We start from the raw sequence: 23336 nt of genomic DNA, 5'->3' as shown, positions 1-23336 counted from the left end.
AAAATGAGAGGTACTGGTAATACAAAACCTATACAACTTAATTTAAAAGAAATTTACAAATATTGTTGTATACAAATATAAATATATTTGAATGTGTATTCCACTCATCCATTTCAAACCATGAATTTCAATATGCCATTTAGTTATACAAAGACTAAACAGACGGGATTTGTTTCCTTCAGTTACATTTACCTCAACCTTACAATTTAACAGCTTCTGTGTACATGTGTGTCATTTCTAAGGTTGTCATGCTGAATGGAATAACTAAAGTTATCTTATGTACCCATTTAAAGGCATGTCAACTGAAGACCTTTGCTGACATTCTTATCTTTTGGTGAATTACAGCCAAGACGTAACAGGGAGTCTTCAATTGGTATTTTGAAACTATGTTGCACTGCTTAAAAATGAATATCCCTTTGTCAAATAGCAACTGTTGCCAAGTATTTTAATACTGGATCATAAAAACACTAATACTACAAAGTATGATGTGGTCTCCTCTAGAATACAAATATACAAAAATAATACCTATTCATATCAAATATGGAAACAGCAGAGGGTGCACCCCCCTGTCTACATCGACGGGACCTCAGTGGAGAAGGTGGAAAGCTTCAAGTTCCTTGGCGTACACATCACTGACAAACTTAAATGGACCACCCACACAGACAGTGTGGTGAGGAAGGCGCAACAGAGCCTCTTAAACCTCAGGAGACTAAAGAAATTTGGCTTCTCACCTAAAACTCTCACAAACTTTTACAGATGCACACTTGAAAGCATCCTGTCGGGTTGTATCACTGCCTGGTACAGCAACTTAACTGCCCGCAACCGCAAAGCTCTCCAGAGGGTGGTGCGGTCTGCCCAACGTATTATCAGGGGCAAACTACCCGCCCTCCAGGACACTTACAGCACCGATGTCACAGGATGGCCAAAAAGATAATCAAGGACATCAACCATGGGCCAAAATACCAGCAACAGTGTGTGAAAACCTTGTGAAGACTTACAGAAAACGTTTGACCTCTGTCATTGCCAACAAAGGGTATATAACAAAGTATTGAGATAAACTTTTGTTATTGACCAAATACTTATTTTCCACCATAATTTGCAAATAAATTCATTAAAAATCCTACAATGGAATTTTCTGGATTTTTTTTTCTCATTTTGTCTGTCATAGTTGAAGTGTACCTATGATGAAAATTACAGGCCTCTCTCATCTTTTTAAGTGGGAGAACTTGCACAATTGGTGGCTGACTAAATACTTTTTTGCCCCACTGTATATACTGTATTCTATACTATTCTACAGTATCTTAGTCACTTAATAAGGTTTACAAATCTTGCTTTGCTCATCTCATATGTATAGTGGCTTGCGAAAGTATTCACCCCCCTTGGCATTTTTCCTATTTTGTTGCCTTACAACCTGGAATCAAAATAGATTGTTGGGGGGTTTGTATCATTTGATTTACACAACATGCCTACCACTTTCAAGATGCTAAATTCTTTTTTTTAAACAAACAACAAATAAGACAAAACTGAACTTGAGCGTGCATAACTATTCAAAGCAAATACTTTGTAGAGCCACCTTTTGCAGCAATTACAGCTGCAAGTCTCTTGGGGTATATCTCTATAAGCCTGGCACATCAAGCAACTGGGATTTTTGCCCATTCTTCAAGGCAAAACTGCTCCAGCTCCTTCAAGTTGGATGGCTTCCACTGGTGTACAGCAATCTTTAAGTCATACCACAGATTATCAATTGGATTGAGGTCTGGGCTTTGACTAGGCCATTCAAAGACATTTAAATGTTTCCCCTTAAACCATTCAAGTGTTGCTTTAGCAGTATGCTTAGGGTCATTGTCCTGCTGGAAGGTGAACCTCTGTCCCAGTCTCAAATCTCTGAAGACTGAAACAGGTTTCCCCTCAAGAATTTCCCTGTATTTAGCGCCATCCATCATTCCTTAAATTCTGACCAGTTTCCCAGTCCCTGCCGATGAAAAACATCCCCACAGCATGATGCTGCCACCACCATGCTTCACTGTGGGGTTGAGGTTCTCGGGGTGATGCGAGGTGTTGGGTTTGCACCAGACATAGCGTTTTCCTTGATGGCCAAAAAGCGAATTTTAGTCTCATCTGACCAGAGTACCTTCTTCCATATGTTTTGGGGAGTCTCCCACATGCCTTTTGGCTGACACCAAATGTGTTTGCTTATTTTTTTCTTTAAGCAATGGCTTTCTTCTGGACACTCTTCTGTAAAGCCCAGCTCTGTGGAGTGTACAGCTTCAAGTGGTCCAATGGACAGATATTTCAATATCTCCTGTGGAGCTTTGCAGCTCCTTCAGAGTTATCTTTGGTCTCTTTGTTGCCTCTGATTAATGCCCTCCTTGCCTGGTCCGTGAGTCTCTTGGCAGGTTTGTTGTGGTGCCATATTCTTTCAATTTTTTAATAATGGATTTAATGGGGCTCCGTGGGATGTTCAAAGTTCCTAATCTTTTTTTATAACCCAACCCTGATCTGTACTTCTCCACAACTTTGTCCCTGACCTGTTTGATCAGAGACTGAAAAACAGCTTCTATCTCAAGGCCATCAAATTGTTAAACAGCCTTCACTACCTCAGAGAGGCTGCTGCCTACATATAGACTTGAAATCATTGGCCACTTTAATAAATAGATCACTAGTCACTTTAATAATACCACTTTAATAATGTTTACATATCTTCCATTACTCATCCCATATGTATATACTGTATTTTCATACCATCTATTGCATCTTGCCTATGCCGTTCGGTCATCGCTCATCCATATATTTATATGTATATATTTTTATTCCATCCCTTAGATATGTGTGTATTAGGTAGTTGTTGTGGAATTGTTAGATTTCTTTTTACACTACACTCACAATAACATCTTCTAACCATGTGTATGTGACCAATAACATTTTATCTGATCTGAAGTGTACTCAAACTCATACTTGTGAAAAATCTGTCCCCAGGATTTTATCACAGAGATCAGGAACCATTTCATGACCTGGTCCCTGGCCATAGAGGGCATGTTCTTGGAGCACATAAGGTCGTACGGGATGTGGTTAGCTATGGGCTTTTTGAAATGCAATAAGCATAGCATGTTTTCACCCAGGTTGGCAGAGCCATAGAGACAGCCGTCCTCATTCTACCCAATCCATGTCACCTTGATCCTGCCACAGCCCTGCATGTCCAGGGGCACATCACTGATGGGGCTGCACCACAGTTGGAAGGAGTACGCCTCCGGTGGGGTGAAAAGGACGATGAGAACCCACATCAGGGGCTTGCTCACCCTCCACGACTCAAACATGCTCCCAATGCCCACAAAGACCCCACCTCCATGTCAGCCTACCTGTCACACAGACTTCTCAGGGACTTCAGCAGGTCTTCAGTGAAGCCCTCAACAAATTCCTGCAACCTCCAGTTCTCATGGGCCGAGGTGTGGATTGATCTCTCACAGAAGCTGATTAGGACTCCCTTATCGAGCATGAGGGTCTTGGAACTGATGGATGGATCCACCTTCAACAAACCCATCCTCATCATCAGCGTAGTGGTTTCCATGTCTGCCAGATCCTGCCGACACACCTCGATAGAGAAGAAGATGACCAGCGAGATGGCGCTCCAGAAGTACCAGCCGCAGCCATCCTTCGAGCCAGGGTCCTGCTGCTCCTCTTACAGCCACACTTGCTCCAGCTCAAGCCTCTCCTCATGCGGGCCAGCAGCACATCATCCTGCTCTGGGAGAGTGGTCATCTCCTGGTGGAACAGCAGCGGGTGGTTCAAGATGGCCGCTGCCACTCCCACAAACACCCGCACTATGGCCCCCTGCATCCTGGCTCCCTAGTCCTCAGGGAGGAGACAAAACCACAGTGTCACCCCTCACGCCAGCATCTCGTCGACTCTGACAATGCCTCAGCCCAACACCTGAAGAACAATTAGATAAAAAATATGCTATGAAATGTCATTGCAACTTTTATATTGGATATCATAGCTATTCAGCTTGAGAGCTCTTTTACGTCTTCAAACAAGTTGCTGTTGGGTATTGCTATTGTGTACTTTTTGCTGTGCATTGCAAGGTGATTCAGTAGAATCATAAAACACAACCATGTGTTAACTCTGTGAACCTTCTTGAGGCAGCAGTCTGCCCCTCTAAATATAAAGAGAGCAGAGTGACTCACTGTTGACACAATATTGAACTGTGTGCCATGGAAGGAAGTAAGATAACCTTTTGAAAATGTGTTTTTGAGGGAATGCAACCTTCTCCGATAACAAAACATAGTACTGATTGCATTGTATCTGTCAAGAATTTGATTCCAGTAAACGATTCAAGGAAAAGCCTTACAAACTGATTTGGCAAATGCCCAAATCATTTTACTTAGTGTCAATGATAGTCAAAGATAATCACTATTGTAGTAGGGTATTAAGTCAGATGATGTATCCTGAAAGGGATAAATAGCTGCACAGTTCATGTAACTTTGACTCTTGTAATTACTTCATGAAACATTTTGGTTGTGTTTACAGTAGATAGGAAGGAATCACAAAATAAAGACAATGGAAAGTATGTAAGCGCCCTTTCAAAATGTTCACATTTTTAATAGAACTTCAACATTAACTAAAATTACAAGCATGCACAGTGAAATGCCAAATAAACTGTTAGCCTTTGAGATGTTGAACAACTATTTGGCACTTCCCCTGTAAACTGCATTGTAGCCTACCATTGATACAACTGCCTATATGCCCTGAAGTTGTGTCATTTTGACTAATGAAAGTTGTTAATTAATAGTGGATTTAGTCTGTTCCTTGAAATCTCCCTCAGACTAAAGGTATGAAAGTTGTAGAGCCAGGAAAAACATAATGGAGACAAACATTGTAGGCCTATACCCTGTCATTTTTATTTTTAATTCTCCCATGACTGACTTTATTTGGCTATTTTCCATAATTTGGCCTGCATTTCAACAGAATAGCCTACAATGCAGCTCACATTTCTAAGAATAAAAGAGATGTGAAGTGGTGTTGTGAAATACAGTTAAAGGCTATAGTTGTTGTATTTTTCAATAAAATAGGGCCCATCTTTATGACTACAGTATACATCATATAAACAAAATGCATTGACTCAATGGAAAACAGTTCAACAAAGACCTTTGCAAAATTACAATAGCTGGCTGCATGACAAATATAAACTGCCTACAACCATACACCACCCAGTGGGCATACAACATGATAAAGACGTATTTTTCGATTTGAAATCTCGTCGGGACGTCTTTTATCCAGATCACAACCAGATTAACACATATTTTTCATGACGTCTTTTTGATGTAAGCATCGAGGAAAAAGCTATAAAAAAAATCCTCGTCAGAAGGTTCGCAACATACCTCAACTTGCACCTCTTCATCTGTGGGATTGCTCGGAGGAGGCATGGCAACACACACACATCAACTTTGCAGGTCCATTCAAAGACAAGATGTTTCTTGTGTCCGTGGATGCGCATCGCAAGTTAGTGTCTGCAGCTAGAGTCCCAAGAAACTACCTCAGCGGACCAAAGTGGGTTCATGCTAAACTCATTTCTCAGACTGGTTATGTGTACCACACTGTCCAGAATGCAGATGACGTCATCTGGAAAAGGCACACAGATCAGTTACAGTTGAGTAAAGCAACACCAAAAGAACCACCAGTTGTAAGAGGTTCAGAACTATTACTGGGTGACACCCTGACCCAGCAGTTGTCACCTAGTGGCTCAAAGTACCTTCTCACAACTGTTGCTCATAATGGTGACAATTTAAGTAGGAGGTGAGGAGATGTGGTGTATTGGGTGTGTGTTGAGGTGTCATGTTATAGATACATGGATGAACTGAATTAAAATCCACGGCCAGACTATTCGATTCTTCCAGGACCCGACTGCAAAGCTGAGAAAAAGACGCATGGATTCCTCAAGCTGAACCTCGGCAAGACGGAGCTGCTCTTCCTCCCGGGGAAGGACTGCCCGTTCCATGATCTCGCCATCACGGTTGACAACTCCATTGTGTCCTCCTCCCAGAGTGCTAAGAACCTTGGCGTGATCCTGGACAACACCCTGTCGTTCTCAACTAACATCAAGGCGGTGACCCGTTCCTGTAGGTTCATGCTCTACAACATTCGCAGAGTACGACCCTGCCTCACGCAGGAAGCGGCGCAGGTCCTAATCCAGGCACTTGTCATCTCCCGTCTGGATTACTGCAACTCGCTGTTGGCTGGGCTCCCTGCCTGTGCCATTAAACCCCTACAACTCATCCAGAACGCCGCAGCCCGTCTGGTGTTCAACTTTCCCAAGTTCTCTCACGTCACCCCGCTCCTCCGCTCTCTCCACTGGCTTCCAGTTGAAGCTCGCATCCGCTACAAGACCATGGTGCTTGCCTACGGAGCTGTGAGGGGAACGGCACCTCCGTACCTTCAGGCTCTGATCAGGCCCTACACCCAAACAAGGGCACTGCGTTCATCCACCTCTGGCCTGCTCGCCTCCCTACCTCTGAGGAAGTACAGTTCCCGCTCAGCCCAGTCAAAACTGTTCGCTGCTCTGGCACCCCAATGGTGGAACAAACTCCCTCACGACGCCAGGTCAGCGGAGTCAATCACCACCTTCCGGAGACACCTGAAACCCCACCTCTTTAAGGAATACCTAGGATAGGATAAAGTAATCCTTCTAACCCCCCCCCCCCCCCCTTAAAAGAGTTAGATGTACTATTGTAAAGTGGTTGTTCCACTGGATATCATAAGGTGAATGCACCAATTTGTAAGTCGCTCTGGATAAGAGCGTCTGCTAAATGACTTAAATGTAAATGTAAATGTAATTACATCCCGATCAGACAGTCACTGGAGGAAAAAGGGATTAAACCTCAGCTCCGCTTCCCATCAGTGCTGTGGGTATGGAAGGGAAGGTAAAGGATGGAATTCACAAGCGCAGACGAAGCCCAAATCAAGCTGCAAGAAACCTTTCTAGTTCAACAAGGAGAGTCCCATTTACTGAGAAGAGAATGAAGCGGGGAAAAAGTGGTGAGCACAATTTAGGCTAGATACAATGATGCCTAAAACCAGTTTATCATAAATTGAGACAATATTAATTAATTTGTATTTTATTAGACAAGTCAGTTAAGAACAAATTCTTATTTTCAATGACGGCCTAGGAACAGTGCCGTGTTCAGGGGCAGAACGACAGATGTGTACCTTGTCAGCTCAGGGATTCGAACTTGCAACCTTTTGGGTTGCTAGCCCAACGCTCTAACCACTAGGCTACCCTGCCGCCCCCTAATTCCTCTCCCCCAATCTACACTAGACTTTCCCAAGTAACTGTTCTGCTCAATGAATTAATGATAGAAATATCCGAGGCTACATGGACACTGAAGACAATTCAAATGGGATGATATAGCATGTATGTCAATAACTTCTATATGTATGTGCGTGTGTGTGTGAGTGTAGGTAAGTGTGTGTGTGGGTGAATGTTTGTGTGTCTGAGAGGAAGAGAGAGTGGGAAAATATGGGAGGTTGGGACAAGCTTGGCTTGGGTGGGTAAGGGTGGGCAAGGATGGCCAAGAATGAGAAATAAGGCCAAGCTTGGCTTGGGTGGACAAGGATGGGAGGTTGAGAGAAGCTTGGCTTGGCTGGTGTAAAGGGGAGAGAAACTGGGGAGGTAGAGAGGGATACGTTTGACTTGGGAAAGAGAGAAGGATTTAACTATTCTAATGTACAATGTAATTTTATTTCCGTTTGCTACCTGCAAACCTGCTGACACATTCAACAGAAACAGTGTTCCCCAAAACAAAAACAAACGCAACTCAGAACCTTTGACATTTGACAGGAAGTTATTGCCAGAAACTACAAGAGCCCAAACCAGAAATGGCAAGCTGGCGAGATTGTGTCAAAGACAGGACCCTTGACCTACACTGTGAATGTAGGCCCCAACATGATCTGGCGTACAAATGTGGACCAATTACTGAATTCAACAGCTCAAGGAGTCACAGCACAGGATGAAGCTGCTGATGGCTTTATCTCATCAGGACTCGGGTGAGTTCGTCCCTGCAACAACAGAGGTCTTACCTGTTACTGATGAAACTGAACCTCAAGAGACTGTTTAACCCAGCTATACTGGCATCTTGACTTGCATGAATACTACTACTAAAATTGTATTGGTCACATAAACATGGTTAGCAGATGTTAATGCAAGTGTAGCGAAATTATTGTGTTTCTAAGGCACTGCATCTCAGTGCTGGAGGCGTCACTACAGACACTCAAATCCAGGCTGTTTCACAACTGGCCATGATTGGTAGTCCCATAGGTCGGTGCACAATAGGTCCAACGTCGTCTGGGTTTGGCCGGTGTAGGCCATCATTGTAAATAACAATTTGTCCTTAACTGACTTGTCTAGTTAAATAATGTAAGATATGTAAACATGGTTAAAGTGACTAGTGATCCCCCTTTATTAAAGTGGCCAATGATTAGAGTCTGTATGTAGGCAGCAGCCTCTCTGTGTTGGTGATGGCTGTTTAGCTGTCCCACCTCTAAATTGTGCATCTGTAAAAGTTTGTGAGGGTTTTAGGTGACAAGCCTACTGAGGTTGAAGAGTCGTTGTTGCCTTCTTCACCACACTTTCTGTGTGGGTGGACCATTTCAGTTTGTCCGTGATATGTACGCTGAGGAACTTAAAACTTTCCACTTTCTCCACTGCTGTCCCGTCGATGTGGATAGGGGGGTGCTCCCTCTGCTGTTTCCTGAAGTCCACGATCATCTCCTTTGTTTTGTTGACGTTGAGTGAGAGGTTGTTTTCCTGACTCCACACTCCGTGAGCCCTCACCTCCTCCCTGTAGGCTGTCTCGTCGTTGTTGGTAATCAAGCCCACTACTGTTGTGTCGTCTGCAAACTTGATGATATGAGTTGGAGGTGTGCATGGCCACGCAGTCATGGGTGAACAGGGAGTACAGGAGGGGGCTGAGCACACACCCTGAAAGTCCAGGAACAATGGTGACCATCCTGATGCCATCTGGGCCAACAGCCTTGCAAGGGCTAACACGTTTAAATGTCTTACTCATGTCGGCCACGGAAAAGGAGAGGGGGGGCCCGCAGTCCCTGGTAGCGGGCTTAATCGATGGCACTGTATTATCCTCAAAGCGGGCAAAGAAGGTGTTTAGTTTGTCTGGAAGAAAGATGTCGGTGTACATGATGTGGCTGGTTTTCTTTTTGTAGTCCGTAATTGCCTGTAGACCCTGCCACATACGTCTTGTGTCTGAGCCGTTGAATTGCGACTCCACTTTGTTCCTATAACGACATTTCACATGTTTGATTGCCTTCTGGAGGGAATAAATACACTGTTTATATTTGGCCATATTCCCGGTCATCTTTCCATGGTTAAAGGCGGTGGTTTGACCATACTGTACATACAGTATCTACACCTGTCCTGATCCTGAGTTGTTTCCTGTGACGCCATCCTCCTTGTTGCTGATGATAGCCACGATATCCTCTGCCTTGACCTTTTTCTTCATGCGGAGTAGAGTCTGGACCAGTGTCTCAGAGGCTGTGGTCATCCCCTCCTTCTCCACCCAGGCCCTCAGTAGGCTGGAGCATTGCTCCTGGGAGTCATTGGGAAAGTTCAGCTGGTGGGATTCTATGGTGGTATGCGTCATCCCACTGCTCTCGGCCACCTGTTTCATGTCCTTCCACCCCAAGGTCTTAGCGATGTCTGGGAGGTGTGGCCAGAGATTAACACCTGAAACCAACCAAAGAAGAAAGAGGGATTATGGGTAATTCTTAGTTGGAAATGACATACATAAGGTTCATATTAGCACACATGGCACACATTAGTAGTAACATTGATGATGTTCTTACCTCTCAGGGGCTGCATTTCCTGCAAAAAAATAAATGCATGTAAAACACATTCATCATTGATATTTAACTCACTAATTATAATAGGTGACATGATATGTAACAGTGATGTAGCACTAGAGATGCATGTCTGTGTTTTAAGCGGTGGCTGTAGTCAGGGACAGAGTGGTGTACTGTGGCACTTTCAAGAAGCCGGTGTTTGGAGGATATATTGGCACGGGTGTTGTTAGGCCAAAGACGAAGTCCACAATATATAGTCCCTACACAAATATAGGGTTACTACCCAAGCCGGCTGGTCGTTTGTTCTAAATGTTCCATTGCCATACTGGCTGGCAACATTTTTTTCCACTTACTTGCTAGCTAGCCAACAACGGTTCATTTACAGTCATGACAAACAGTGCAGACAGCTGCATTTGCATTTATTTAAGCTGTTTTCTATGAGGATATATCCATGAGTTAACGAGGCGCGATTTCGCCTGGCATAGAAAATGTGCTCTCATTAGGACAATGTTGTTCAGAGGAGCTAGCCAACAACACAGCTAACACAATCACTTCAAACTGAAGCTGGGAAGACCGCAAACTAGCTTTTTTCAATTTATATTTCTTTGTATATATCCATAAAAATGTCAGATGGAACAGAGTAACTAGGCATTTTAATGTCATAGATTTAGCCGGTGATAACTTGTGGAATAGACACCGACTGGAATGTGCTTTTAACCATTCAGGTTCAGACCCACCCCTTGTAAAAATTGAAGATATTTACCTCTGAACTCCGGTTAGGCAGTTCTGTCAAACCACCATTTGGCCCTAACAAAGGAAATTGGAGACATGTCAATGCTATTTCAAGGACGACTCAAAACCAGATACTTTTGGAAAGGGAGTTTTTCAACACGCCAGACTTCTGTGCTCTTCAAACACCTTACTAACTAAATTAGAGAAGAACCTCTTCTGCCCCCTTTTGGTGATTTAGCATAGCCTACAACTGGCAGAATGACCAAACACTTACCAAAACAATATTTATTATTTCGCCACAGGCAAATGATCACAATAAAAGCGACAAGAAGAACAGTAGCAGGGACCAATACTGCTGCCAAATGGCTTCCTGCAAGAAAGGAAAATAAAAGCCTAATGTTTAGATAAAAAACAACCTTATAACATTCATACTGTAAGTGAAAGCACATCTTCCAAATCATTGTAATGCATTGAAATGTTATGGTTTTGCTCAATTCCCAAACCTTTTTCTTTGAAGGCATGGCATATGGTGTTGTTGGTGGCGCTACAGGCTACCTTGATGCCCTCTTCCCTGCATCTTCAAGAGAAATGAAAAAATTTGATGTAGAAAGGTATCACTCTAGTCTATAGCCTACACCAGCTTTAATGATAGCACTTTACTGTAGGTGCCCTTATTCATGCATTCTTTATCATGTCTATCTTAATCCTGGTCTTGTGGACCCAAAGGGGTGCACATTTTTGTTTTTGCCTTAACACTACAGCTGATTAAAATGATCAACTCTGCATCAAGCTTTAATGATTTGAATCAGGTGTGTAGTGCCTAGGCAAAAACAAACATTTGCACCTCTTTGGGTCCCCAGGACCTGGTTTAAGAAACACTGATATAACACATTACAACATTTGTCATATGTCATACATTTTAAACAGTTATGAGTAACGGCATAAGATTAGAAAAAACTATTTTTTTTGCCAAGGAGGTCTTAATCACGCAATTTGACATCAAATTAAGATGTTTGGTGCAGTATTTCTCAAGTGAAAACATTTGCTAGTTGTAGGTCGTTGAATGACAACAAACACTTCATTAAAGAATCCCTACTGTTGACCAATCACGCGTAGACCTTGGCAACCAAACTTTGACTAACCTCAAATGTCCCTGTTTCGACTGGGAAGTATACTTTAAACTTTATAGACAACTGTTCATCCTGTTGTCATATGCTCTAATGTCAACTGTTAATAACAACGGCTATTACACAGTCTGCCTAACAACTTATGTCATATGTTATTACATGCTACATAAGTGTCTACACTCCAGATGTTATGACCATGCGTTATATCATTTACCAAACTCTGTGTCACATTATTACATTGAATGGAATGATGGGTGTCATAACCATGTCATATGGCATTAGAGAGTGTGCACAAACACACAGTAGTGGAAACAGTGCCACTGTCTGCCCCACCGCCAATGTTATTGTTTTTGTTTAGTCGACAAAGCAGAGTTGAGAAGCTACATGATTAAAAGAAACGGTACATTTCTGCTGTTTTTTCGCACGTGCAATGATGTCCAAAGGAAAACAAACACTTTCATTTGTTTCCCGGCACTTCAATTGAACGGTGTTGTGCTACTCTGTTGCGGTAAAACCACATGCAGTTATTATGAGGAAGACAACAGCTAATGCTGGCTTCAAGTTGGCTTTCCATACAAATATATCCATTAAAAAAGGAACCTGGTGTTTGGTCACTTTCTCATGATAAAAACAGCAATGGTGAGTTTCAAATGGTGATGCTACTGCTATTCATGGATTTCCTATGTGTGCCTGTGTCGGCCACAACAATCCCCATGCATGCATCCATTTAGTCAGGCAATGTCCACATTATTCTCACATATTTAAGAATGTAATAATAATTGACAAGGCTTACAATAATCGCTATTTTTAAAGTGGTAATGGCCTACTTAAAAAAAAAAAAAAATTGCATGCTTTTGGGAGGGGGGGTTCTATTTTAGGCCATATATAAATTAAACAATTGTATAACATTGAGGTCCTTGAAATTCACAATTAAGCACTTGAAAAAGTCCCTGAAAGTCCTTGAATTTGACTTGCCAATGTCTGTATGAACCCTGCTTAAATGATGTATAGAGCTAGGCCTATGTGGTTGTATAGGTGGAGTTATGGGGCAATTTGCATATATTCACTTTTATTCCTCGAAGTACATGTGGAACTGCATGAAAATCAAATTGATTTTTGTTTCAACCATTTAGAATTGTTGATCCCAATGTCACACATTGGCCCCATTATTTATAGAAAGCACCATATAAAGTCCAGTTACAACATATGGTATGTAGACACTTATGTAGCATGTAATAACATATGACATAAATTGTCATGCAGTGTAATAGTAGTTGTTATTAACAGTTGACATTAGAGCATATGACAACAGGATGAACAGTCATCTATAACACCAATTACAACTAGTTTTATAACATCTTATGCCATTACTCATAACTATACTGAACAAAAATATAAATGCAACAATTTCAAAGATTTGACTGAGTAACAGTTCATATAAGGATATCAGTCCACTGAAATGAATTAATTTGGCCCTAATCTATGGTTTTCACATGTCTGGGAATACAGATACGCATCTGTTGGTCACAGATACCTTAAAAAAAAGGTAGGGGCGTGAATCAGAAAACCAGTCAGTATCTGGTATGACCACCATTTGCCTCATGCATCTCCTTCGCATAGAGTTGATCAGGCTGTTGATTGTGGTCTGTGGAACGTTGTCCCACTCATATTCAATGGCTGTGAGAAGTTGCTGGATATTGGCGGGAACTGGAACACGGTGTCGTACACGTCAATCCAGAGCATCCCAAACATGCTCAATGGGTGACATGTCTGGTGAGTATGCAGTCCATGGAAGAATTGGGACATTTACAGCTTCCCGGAATTGTGCACAGATCCTTCGACATGGGGCCGTGCATTATCATGCTGAAACATGAGGTGATGGCGGCGGATGAATGGCACGACAATGGGCCTCAGGTTCTCGTCACGGTATCTCTGTGCATTCAAATTGCCATCAATAAAATGCAATTGTGTTCGTTGTCCGTAGCTTATGCCTGCCCATACCATAACCCAACCGCCACCAAGGGGAACTTTGTTGACATCAGCAAACCGCTCGCCAACATTACGCCATATAACGTAGTCTGCAGTTGTGAGGCCTGTAGGACATACCGAGAAATTCTCTATAACAACGTTATGGTAGAGAAATTAACATTCAATATTCTGGCAACAGTCCTGGTGAACGTTACTGCAGTCAGCCAATTGCACACTCCCCCAATACTTGAGACATCTATGGCATTGTGTTGTGAGACAAAACTGCACATTTTAGAGTTGATCATGCTGTTTAATCAGCTTCTTGATATGCCACACCTGTCAGGTGGATGTTTTATCTTGGCGAAGGAGAAATGCCCACTAACAGGGATGTAAACAAATTTGTGCACAAAATCAGAGAAATAAGCTTTTTGTGCATATGAAACATTTTTGGGATCTTCTATTTCAGCTCACTAAACACAGGACAAACCCTTTACATGTTGTGTTTATGTTTTGTTCGGTGTATTTAAAACTACCTATGACAGCTTATATGTTTATATGGCTGTTATAAAGACTTCATGAATGCATGAATAAGGACACCTACGGTAAAATGTTACCGATTTAACAATGTGTCTTTAACATTTAGAAAACTAGAAATCAATATTATTTTGATAGTTATTTGGTTAAAGTATCTTGAACTTACATGGTACATGGGTAGCAGGCCCTGCAGTGCTCCTTCCCCTTGTTACAGTAGTGGCCCTGCTGGCATCGACATACTGAGTCCTTGAAGATGGTGCATCTGTCCTCCACCTCCAGATTGGCTACGAAGGACAAACAAACACCACAGTGGCAGTACATTGGCAAGGTTGGGTTACGGATGTAACCTTGTTTCTCTGAGTAGTGTAACAGGTTGCCAAATGACCTATGGGAACTACTTCACGTGATGTGATTGATATGCTTAATATCAAAGATGTTTACAGTCACACCATACCCTTAGTGTACCACGTGACCTTAATCCACACCCTTAGTGTACCCACGTGACCTGTCACTATAAAAGGTGGTATGGCGTGACATACTATCTATTACTTTGATCCCTAACCCAGCATTCCCTTTAATTTTCGTAACTGGCCGCCAAACAACCTATGGGAGAGGTTGTTCAGACAACAGGGTGGGATAACTCAACATTTAACCTGGGATGTCCTTGTATCCACCACAGGACGCAACATACTATAGATACCCAACTGGGTAACACAAGTGGTCACTCGGTATATAACATATCATGGGGAGTCAACGACCAATCCTATTCACCTGTTGAAAATCTGAAAACACGGCCAACGGGCCAATGGATGCCGAGTCCGCCCTCGGAAGCCCTGCCATCCTGGCTATTATACCGGGGCTCGCATTCATTTTCTAAATTCTTTGCTCCTCAGCTCGCCTGAAGGAAAAATGTGTCACACAATTTACAAACTTTTCAAGCACACAAAGGCTTTGAGCTTCGGCTCCGACTTAGGTGTCAGTTAGTGGGGAGAGAGTACTGGTCCCTCTAGATGTTGCGAGATTTGGGTCTTGGTATCGTTTTTTTGTGTTTGCTAAAAGCTAACTACTTTTTGCTCTGCTTGTGTAGCCAGTGCTTCCTTGCTTGAGTAGGTTGGCCAGTGGTAAGAGTAAGAGTTTAAAAAAAATGCTAACTAGTTGACTTTGAACCTCTGATCATACCCTAGGGCATGGGATTTCACAATCATCTGGTGAGGTCGACCTAGGAAATGTGGTTGTCTGAGGCCGGGAGAGAGCACCAGCGGTGTTTGGAGTTGATAAGGATGTCATTTTAGCCGAGTGACGCTAATCCCGGTTTCTCTGGCAATGTTCAAAGTCCAGATTCCGGGGATGATATGCTATCCCTGGTTGGCTCTTGAGGTGTTTCAGAGTGTGATTCGGATGACATCAGTCCAGGGCAGCCTGAAGCTCCGACATTGGATTCGGAGAGGGAGAGTGAACCATTGGGGGTTAATGTGTCTTTGATGGAGCTGTGTTGTACAGCGGCAGATCACCTGGGGATGGATTACAACTACTGTGATTATTATTATTTGACCATGCTGGTCATTTATGAACATTTGAACATCTTGGCCATGTCCTGTTATAATCTCCACCCGGCACAGCCAGAAGAGGACTGGCCACCCCTCAGAGCCTGGTTCCTCTCTAGGTTTCTTCCTAGGTTTTTGCCTTTCTAGGGAGTTTTTCCAAGCCACCGTGCTTCTACATCTGCATTGCTTGCTGTTTGGGGTTTTGGGCTGGGTTTCTGTACAGCACTTTGTGACATCGGCTGATGTAAAAAGGGCTTTATAAATCAAGGGTTTTTCTTTATTTTTACTATTTTCTACATTAATTAAAGAATAATAGTGAAGACATCAAAACTATGAAACAACACATATGGAATCATGTAGTAACCAACAAAGTTTTAAACAAATCAAAGTACATTTTATAAATTACAGTACTTTTTGTACATAGTCCCCCCAGGCTCTTGTGGACAGTACATCAGTGTCATCCGATTCAACAACCACACTCCGTTCAGAGGTAGGGGTTGATACCGGCAGGGGAAGCCTGGCCAGGATGAGGGCAGACTCAGTTGCCATTCAACTGTCCAGTGACTTAATCTCCTTGAACATCTCAGTGAGTCAAGATTTGTGCCTTGGCAATGGTGTTTATTGGGTGGTGGATCACAAAGGGAGTGAGACCCATCATTAGGGAAAACCTAGTCAGTTGCACAACAGAATGCATTGAACTGAAAGGTGACTTCAGCATTTAACCCAACCCCTCTGAATCAGTGAGATGCAGGGGGGCTTCCTTAATTGACAGGTAGCAGTTGTTGTTAGGGGTTAACTGCCTTGCTCATAGGCAGAATGGCACATTTTTCCACCTCACCAGCATGGGGATTTGAACCAATGACCTTTTGGTTACTGGCCCAACACTCTTAACTGCTAGGCTACCTGGAGCGCTTGGAACAATCTGCAAAGGAAGGTCTATGCTGTTGGATTCTGGGAACATTAGTTACAAAAGAGACATGAGGGGTCCAATAATGAAGCTTGGGAGGGGCTGAGTGCAGGGAACAAGATTGCATGTGACAGTACTGAAAAGGGGAGAAACCGTTGAAGGCCCATATCACTTAGCTCCCTGCTTAGCAATAATGTTGCAATGTTTAGCGATAAGGAGGAGACTCCACCCAAAGTGGGGTACGAATACCACCACGGTGGAAGCCATGTCTGTGTCTGAATTACAGCTGTATCGACCCTTTGGGAATAATTACATTTGGTTAATTAAGCTTCTCTAGTGTCCGTGAGTTATTTACTCTGAAAATTAGAACCTAACAATGCTCATTGATCAGTGTGGCTGACTCCGGAGTCGAGTGGCTCTGCCCCCAAAGCGTGCAAGTCGTGATTTCGATTTCAATGCTCTCGGTTTGAATTTCTGACAGTGAGTTCAAGAGCTTGGGCATGTTCAGCTCCCAAGTCAATAAAGTATTTTGCTCATCCGAGACTGCGAGTTGTTTCTCACACTGTTGACACCGGTGGAATGACAACTGTGTACAGCACTAAATCAGTCTGCTAAGAATGTATTTCCACACAAGAGAAAGTGTGTTCCAAGTAAAAGTTATTAATAAAATTAAGAGATTTTTGTCTAGGTGTGTCTCGATTGCCTTGGCGTCGGCGAGAGAATAGTTACACTTACCGTCAACTCTGATCCATTATGTTTTGGGGTCGAGACTACGTCCTAAATATGTATCAAGGTCCCGGCTTGAAACTCCCTTCTATATAAAGTTATCTGACTGGCACAGTCAAGTGTGGACTGTCAGTCTCGGTCAAGCGAGGACTGATAGGCTACAGCATTGCTGGGCTCTGTGATCCCAGCAAAACTCCAAGTGAGCGAGTGGTAACGCCAGATCAACAGGCTGACGTGCCAGTCAAGTGAGGACTGGCATGACACCGCGGTCAAACAAGTGCCAACAACAGGTGCCAACAACAAACTAATTAATGTAGCTATGTGTGGCTTATTTAGCTAGCTACGAGCTAACTTCGGCGGTAACGGGACAGACCCGAGGGCTAATTAGCTAGCTAACACACAACGGATGGATGGATGCTCCCGAGTGACGCAGCGGTCTAAGGCACCGCATCTCAGTGCAAGAGGCGTCACTAGAGTCCCTGGTTCAAATCCAGGCTGTATCACATCCGGCCGTGATTGGGAGTCCCATACGGTGGCGCACAATTGGCTCAGCGTCGTCCGGATTTGGCCAGGGTAGGCCGTCATTGTAAATAAGAATTTCTTCTTAACTGACTTGCCTAGTTAAATAAAGGTTAAATAAATACAATAAAAAATATAAAAAATGCCTGACAATAAGCAATAAAAGTTAGCTAGTATGGGAACAATAACGAGAGAAGGGGAGAAGATTAGATTAAAATCAACTACTCACAGCACCTCCTCGACTTGTTGAAGAATCGTAATTTCGTAAAGAAGTCATCTGAAGGGGATTAATAGCAATCTTTTTATAGTATATTTCAGATGCATTATTGACATGAGTCTGTTCCAGGAGCGTGCATATGAATGCACCTGTCGGTCTTTACCCTTAACGAGCCCACAATAAAGAAGCGCACCTTCAGCGGAGACGAGAATAACACTGACAAAGGCTTAAAATGACACTTTTGTCTATCTACCTATCCCTGAATGAAATAAATACTCAAATGAAACATTGAATCACCTTTTTGAGTACTGACCAGCTAACCAACTTTAGAATTCTATTACATTTTGGCCGACACACATGTTCTGAGCACAGTGGTCACGCAAACTTTCATAATCTCGTAATGTAAAACACAAACGTGAGATCGAACCATACAATCAATGGATAATAAAATAAACTAACTACGATCACGTATATCCTACCAACGGGATATTAAAAAGTGTAATATCTTATGTTTCACCGAGTTGTGACTGAAAGACAACATGAATAACATAAAACTGCCGTGTTTTACACTTTTTCGGCAGGATAGAACAGCGGCCTCTGGTAAGACAAGGGGTGGCAGTCTATGTATATTTGGGAACAACAGCTGGTGCATGAAATCTAAGGAAGGTTTTGCTCGCCTGAGGTAGAGTATCTCATGATAAGCTGTAGACCACACTATTTACCAAGAAAGTTTTCATCTATATTCTTAGTAGCCGTCTATTTATGACCACAAACCGATGCTGGCACTAAGACCGCACTCAATAAGCTGTATACGGCCATAAGCAAACAGGAAAACGTTCATCCAGAGGCGGCAGGGAACTTAATGCTGGGAAACTTAAATTGTAGGATGTGGCAGGGCTTGCAAACTATTACTGACTACAAAGGGGAGTACACAAGCTATGCTCGCTTCGAGGAAAGTAACACTGAAACATGCATGAGAGCTGTTCCGGACGACTGTGTGAACACGCTCTCCATAGCCAATGAGAGAGTAAGACCTTTAAACAGGTCAACATTCACAAGGCCACAGGGACAGACGGATTACCAGGACATACTCTGATCATGCGCTGACCAACTAGCAAGTGTCTTCACTGACATTTTCAACCTGTCCCTGACTGAGTCTGTAATACCAACATGTTATATGCAGACCACCATAGTCCCTGTGCCCAAGAACACTACGATAACCTGCCTAAATGACTATCGACCCGTAGCACTCACGTCTGTAGCCATGAAGTACTTTGAAAGGTTGGTCATGGCACACATCAACACCATTATCCCAGAAACCCTAGACCCACTCCAATTTGCATAGCACCCCAACAGATCCACAGATGATGCAATCTCTACTGCACTCAACACTACCCTTTCCCTCCGACCGGCCTCCGACCGCAAGGCACTACAGAGGGTAGTGCGTACGTCCCAGTACATCACTGGGGCCAAGCTTCCTGCCATCTAGGACCTCCATACCAGGCTGTGTAAGAAGAAGGCCCCAAAAATGGTCAAAGACTCCAGCGACCCTAGTCCTAGACTGTTCTCTCTGCTACCGCACGGCAAGCGGTACCAGAGCACCAAGTCTAGGTCCAAAAGGCTTCTTAACAGCTTTTACCCCCAAGCCATAAGACTCCTGAACAACAAATCAAAGGGCTATCCAGACCCCACTGCTACGCTGCTGCTACTCTCTGTTAATTATCTATGCATAGTCACTTTAACTCTACCTATATGTACTTATTACCTCAATTACCTCGAATAACTGATGCCCCTGCACCTTGACTCTGTACCGGTATCCCCTGTATGTAGCCTAGCTATTGTTATTTAACTGCTGCTGTTTAATTATTTGTTACTTTTTATTTTCAATGTTTTAGTTATCTATTATTTTACTTTACACTTATTTTTCTTCAAACTGCATTGTTGGTTAAGGGCTTGTAAGCATTTCACTGTAAGGTCTACACCTGTTGTAATCAGCGCATGTGACAAATATAATTTGATTTAATTCGATTTGATCAAAAGACAATGAACAAAAGACAGCATGCCACGCCACACTGCGTTATATAGTGACAGGTCAGTAAACTTGAGACGTGACTGTAAACATCTTTGATATTAAGCATCGCAATCATATCGCATGAAGGGAAAGGAGTTCCCATAGGTTGTTTGGTAACCCCGTCCCGAAAACAAAAGAGAACCTAATTTGCTACAGTAGGTAGGCCTACCTATAAGGTGTCAGTTCTACCTGTTGTGTGTGTAGGCCTACCTTTAGGGTCACAGGAAGTGCAGGGCTCACAGGAGTCCAGGGAGTTGGGATCACTGTTGTAGGTCCTATCTTCCTCACAGTAAACACAGGTCCCATCCTCTGGGCTCACACTGCAGTGGCTCTCCAGATGTTGGCCTGGACACATAGAGTAGACATAATCAGAGGGAAAGACATAGGCCTACATAGCATACATTAATTTCATTAATGCAATTTACAGGAGTTGACTAGGACAGTGCTTGTTAATTAATCAACATTTCAGTTCTCACTCCAATGTAAATGTGCTTGCGCAATTATTATGGTATTGACCTGTCATGGTGGTGACCAAAAGAATGCTAATGTGAGATAGTTCGATACAGATAATGTTAAACATTAGATGCTTACCAGCCGCACAGAGACAGCATTCCATTCCCTCATGCTGGTAAGTGCCATCTTGACAAATCTGCCTTTTGGATTGCAATTTTCTAGTGATTAAGATGTCTTGGGAACTCCGCTCTGCTTTGAATGGTGTAGTTAAACGAACCGTACACTGTTAAATGCAATTACATTATGGAGTGTTATTAAAACAGACAGCAAGCAGTAGGCAGTTACAGTAGCTGCGTGTGTTTGTGTGTGTGTGTGTGTGTGTGTGTGTCTGCGTGCGTGCGTGCGTGCGTGCATGCGTGCGTGCGTGCGAGACTTATCAGTGATTTAAGTATGAGACATTGGAAGGTCAATAATTATTATTAAGGAAAAGTGCTTATGTGTGGTAAGTGTAACATAGTAAAGGTAAACCTGTATTAATTTGTGGATGTCCATCATCCATTTCGTGTAATATGTTATGAATTACAATTCTTACAATATGTAAAAAATGTGCCATATGTTTAATATGTTGTTTTTACCATGCTGCTACTCGCTGTTTATTATCTATACATAGTCACTTTACCACTACCTACATGTACAAATTACCTTGACTAACCTGTACCCCTGCACATTGACTCGGTACCCCCTGTATATAGCCTCATTATAGTTATTTAGTAAATATTTTCTGAACTCTATTTTTTTTAAACTGCATTGTTGATTAAGGGCTTGTAAGTAAGAATTTCACGGTAATGTTGTATTCGGTGCATGTGACATATCAAATTTGAATGGTTTTTATGTTAACTAGATGGCTAACACTAACGTTAGCTAGGTGGCTGAAGTTAGCTAGGCTAGGGACTTAGGGGTTAGGGTTAAAGCTGCAATATGTAACTTTTTGGGCGACCTGACCAAATTCACGTAGAAATATGAGTTATAGATCTGTCATTCTCTTGTCATTCTAAGAAGCTGTATCTGTTCTATGTGCACTATTTCTATGTTTCCCATTCATAAGTTTTGTTTTTGCGTCTTTTCCTTTTGATTTGTACACCAGCTTCATACAGCTTAAATAAAATACAATGATTCTTTACACTATACTTGCTTGTTTTGTGACATAAACAGAAATTAGGCAAACTATTAGACTTTTAGCAACCAGCAATGGGCAGAGAGATTTCTGAATATTGCACATAAAGGAAAACTCCAGCCAAAAACTATCTTCTGGTATTTATTTCATTAGTCCATTGTTGATATAGTCACAAAATGTTTTGCATGTCAGCAATCAAGCTTTCAAGATATACAACTTTCAAAATACAGAAATACAACTGCTATAGTGCATTTTGTAGTTACAAAGATACGCAACTTTTGCGTTGCTATGTTTACATCTAGTCTATGAGACAAGGCTGGCGTGGCAAGTCCCAACATGTCAAAATCAAAAGTGAAACTACTTCAGCACGGACAGTTTAGGAACCTTTACCTGTCGATGAAATCAAACATATCAGATATTTATACATCGTGTTTCGTAGATGTATATACTGTATTTCATCCATGCAAGATACCAGAGCAGAGTTGAGACTGACTTTACAAATATGGCTGTGAGAGTTAGTTTAGCTAGCCCAAGTTCTGACAATAATAAAATATCTGAGTTTAACGTATACAAAGTATGTCAACAATAAGATGTTGATAGTCAACTCACCAAAATGCACAGGATATATAAAAAAGTATATTTGTTCATTTTCCAAATTAATGCCTCCAAGAAGAGATTGCTGCGCCCTGTGTGGTGTTTGCAATAGCAAATCTGCCCTCTGTTTGAGGTTTGGAGGAATTACAGACAGTACGTTGACCACAATTGCACAATGACAGTCAAGTTGCTGCATGTTTGTTTGTAGGGCGCATAGACAAGCAATGCCAAAACGGAAATGCGTGCGGATTTTTTTCCAACCGTTTGATTCAAGAAAAACATCCAGTAAAAATGTGTTTCACCATTGAAAATGGTTATCTTATGAGATACATACAATGAATGAGTTGTTGGAGTAAGTTTAGTAGATACTGTACATACATGTATTGTATTCATCATTGTTCTATGAGACATGCCTATCTCTCCATGTACCACTAGGGGGAGCGAGTGGCCTTTGCGCGGGACCGCCTGAGTTGCTCCTCTTTTTCCGGGTAGGCCGTCATTGTAAATAAGAATAAGCATTTGTTCTTAACTGACTTGCCTCGTTAAATAAAGGTTAAACAAAACATATTAAAAACCAGTGTGCATTTCATTGTGGTGACACTCATCAGTTACCCATATGGTCCAGAGACTTTCTTCAAATCAGGTGGTAAGGGAAAACTCCTGGTCCTATACCAATAATAACAGTTATTATCAACCCTGTCCATACATTAATAAAGGTTGATGCAAACCAGTGATCCCTACAGACCAACAGTCTGCATACTATATGTATGGAGTAATCCCTACTGGTGATGCACAGCATTGATTGTCACATCAATCAGAGTCACCACACTATCTCTATTAGAGATATGCATGTGCATTTACTGTAGCCATGACTCTAATCACTATATCACATGCTATCACAGTAGAGATGTAATGATCATG

At 42.3% G+C, this 23336-nt stretch overlaps 1 protein-coding gene and 1 pseudogene across 1 annotated transcript; both read right to left on the bottom strand.

The window, feature by feature from the left end:
* Positions 1-2894: 2894 nt before the first annotated feature.
* On the bottom strand, positions 2895-3834 carry LOC139569820 (inositol 1,4,5-trisphosphate receptor-interacting protein-like; annotated as a pseudogene).
* A 3259-nt stretch (positions 3835-7093) lies between these two features.
* On the bottom strand, positions 7094-22666 carry LOC139570890 (tumor necrosis factor receptor superfamily member 6-like). The gene is made up of 9 exons (XM_071393189.1): positions 22431-22666; positions 20786-20930; positions 20405-20539; positions 14377-14494; positions 11085-11158; positions 10856-10951; positions 10613-10656; positions 9853-9871; positions 7094-9733 (listed from the first exon to the last, which is right to left on the bottom strand). The coding sequence occupies exons 1-9, from the start codon at positions 22467-22469 to the stop codon at positions 9414-9416; spliced, it is 990 nt and encodes a 329-aa protein (XP_071249290.1). The 5' UTR covers positions 22470-22666; the 3' UTR covers positions 7094-9413.
* Positions 22667-23336: the final 670 nt, after the last annotated feature.

Source organism: Salvelinus alpinus, chromosome 3, assembly GCF_045679555.1.
Source record: "Salvelinus alpinus chromosome 3, SLU_Salpinus.1, whole genome shotgun sequence".
Classification (NCBI taxonomy): Eukaryota; Metazoa; Chordata; class Actinopteri; order Salmoniformes; family Salmonidae; genus Salvelinus; species Salvelinus alpinus.
This window is presented reverse-complemented; position numbering and strand designations above follow the sequence as displayed.

What these genes read in the sequence shown, in the direction of transcription:
- LOC139570890 (XM_071393189.1), bottom strand. Translation starts at nt 22,469, where the DNA reads ATGAACAAATATACTTTTTTATATATCCTGTGCATTTTG. An exon ending in GCCTGCTACCCATGTACCAT is followed by an intron (nt 11,159 to 14,376) that starts GTAAGTTCAAGA and finishes TTTCTCTTGAAG; the next exon opens with ATGCAGGGAAGAGGGCATCA. An exon ending in AAATAATAAATATTGTTTTG is followed by an intron (nt 10,657 to 10,855) that starts GTAAGTGTTTGG and finishes TTCCTTTGTTAG; the next exon opens with GGCCAAATGGTGGTTTGACA.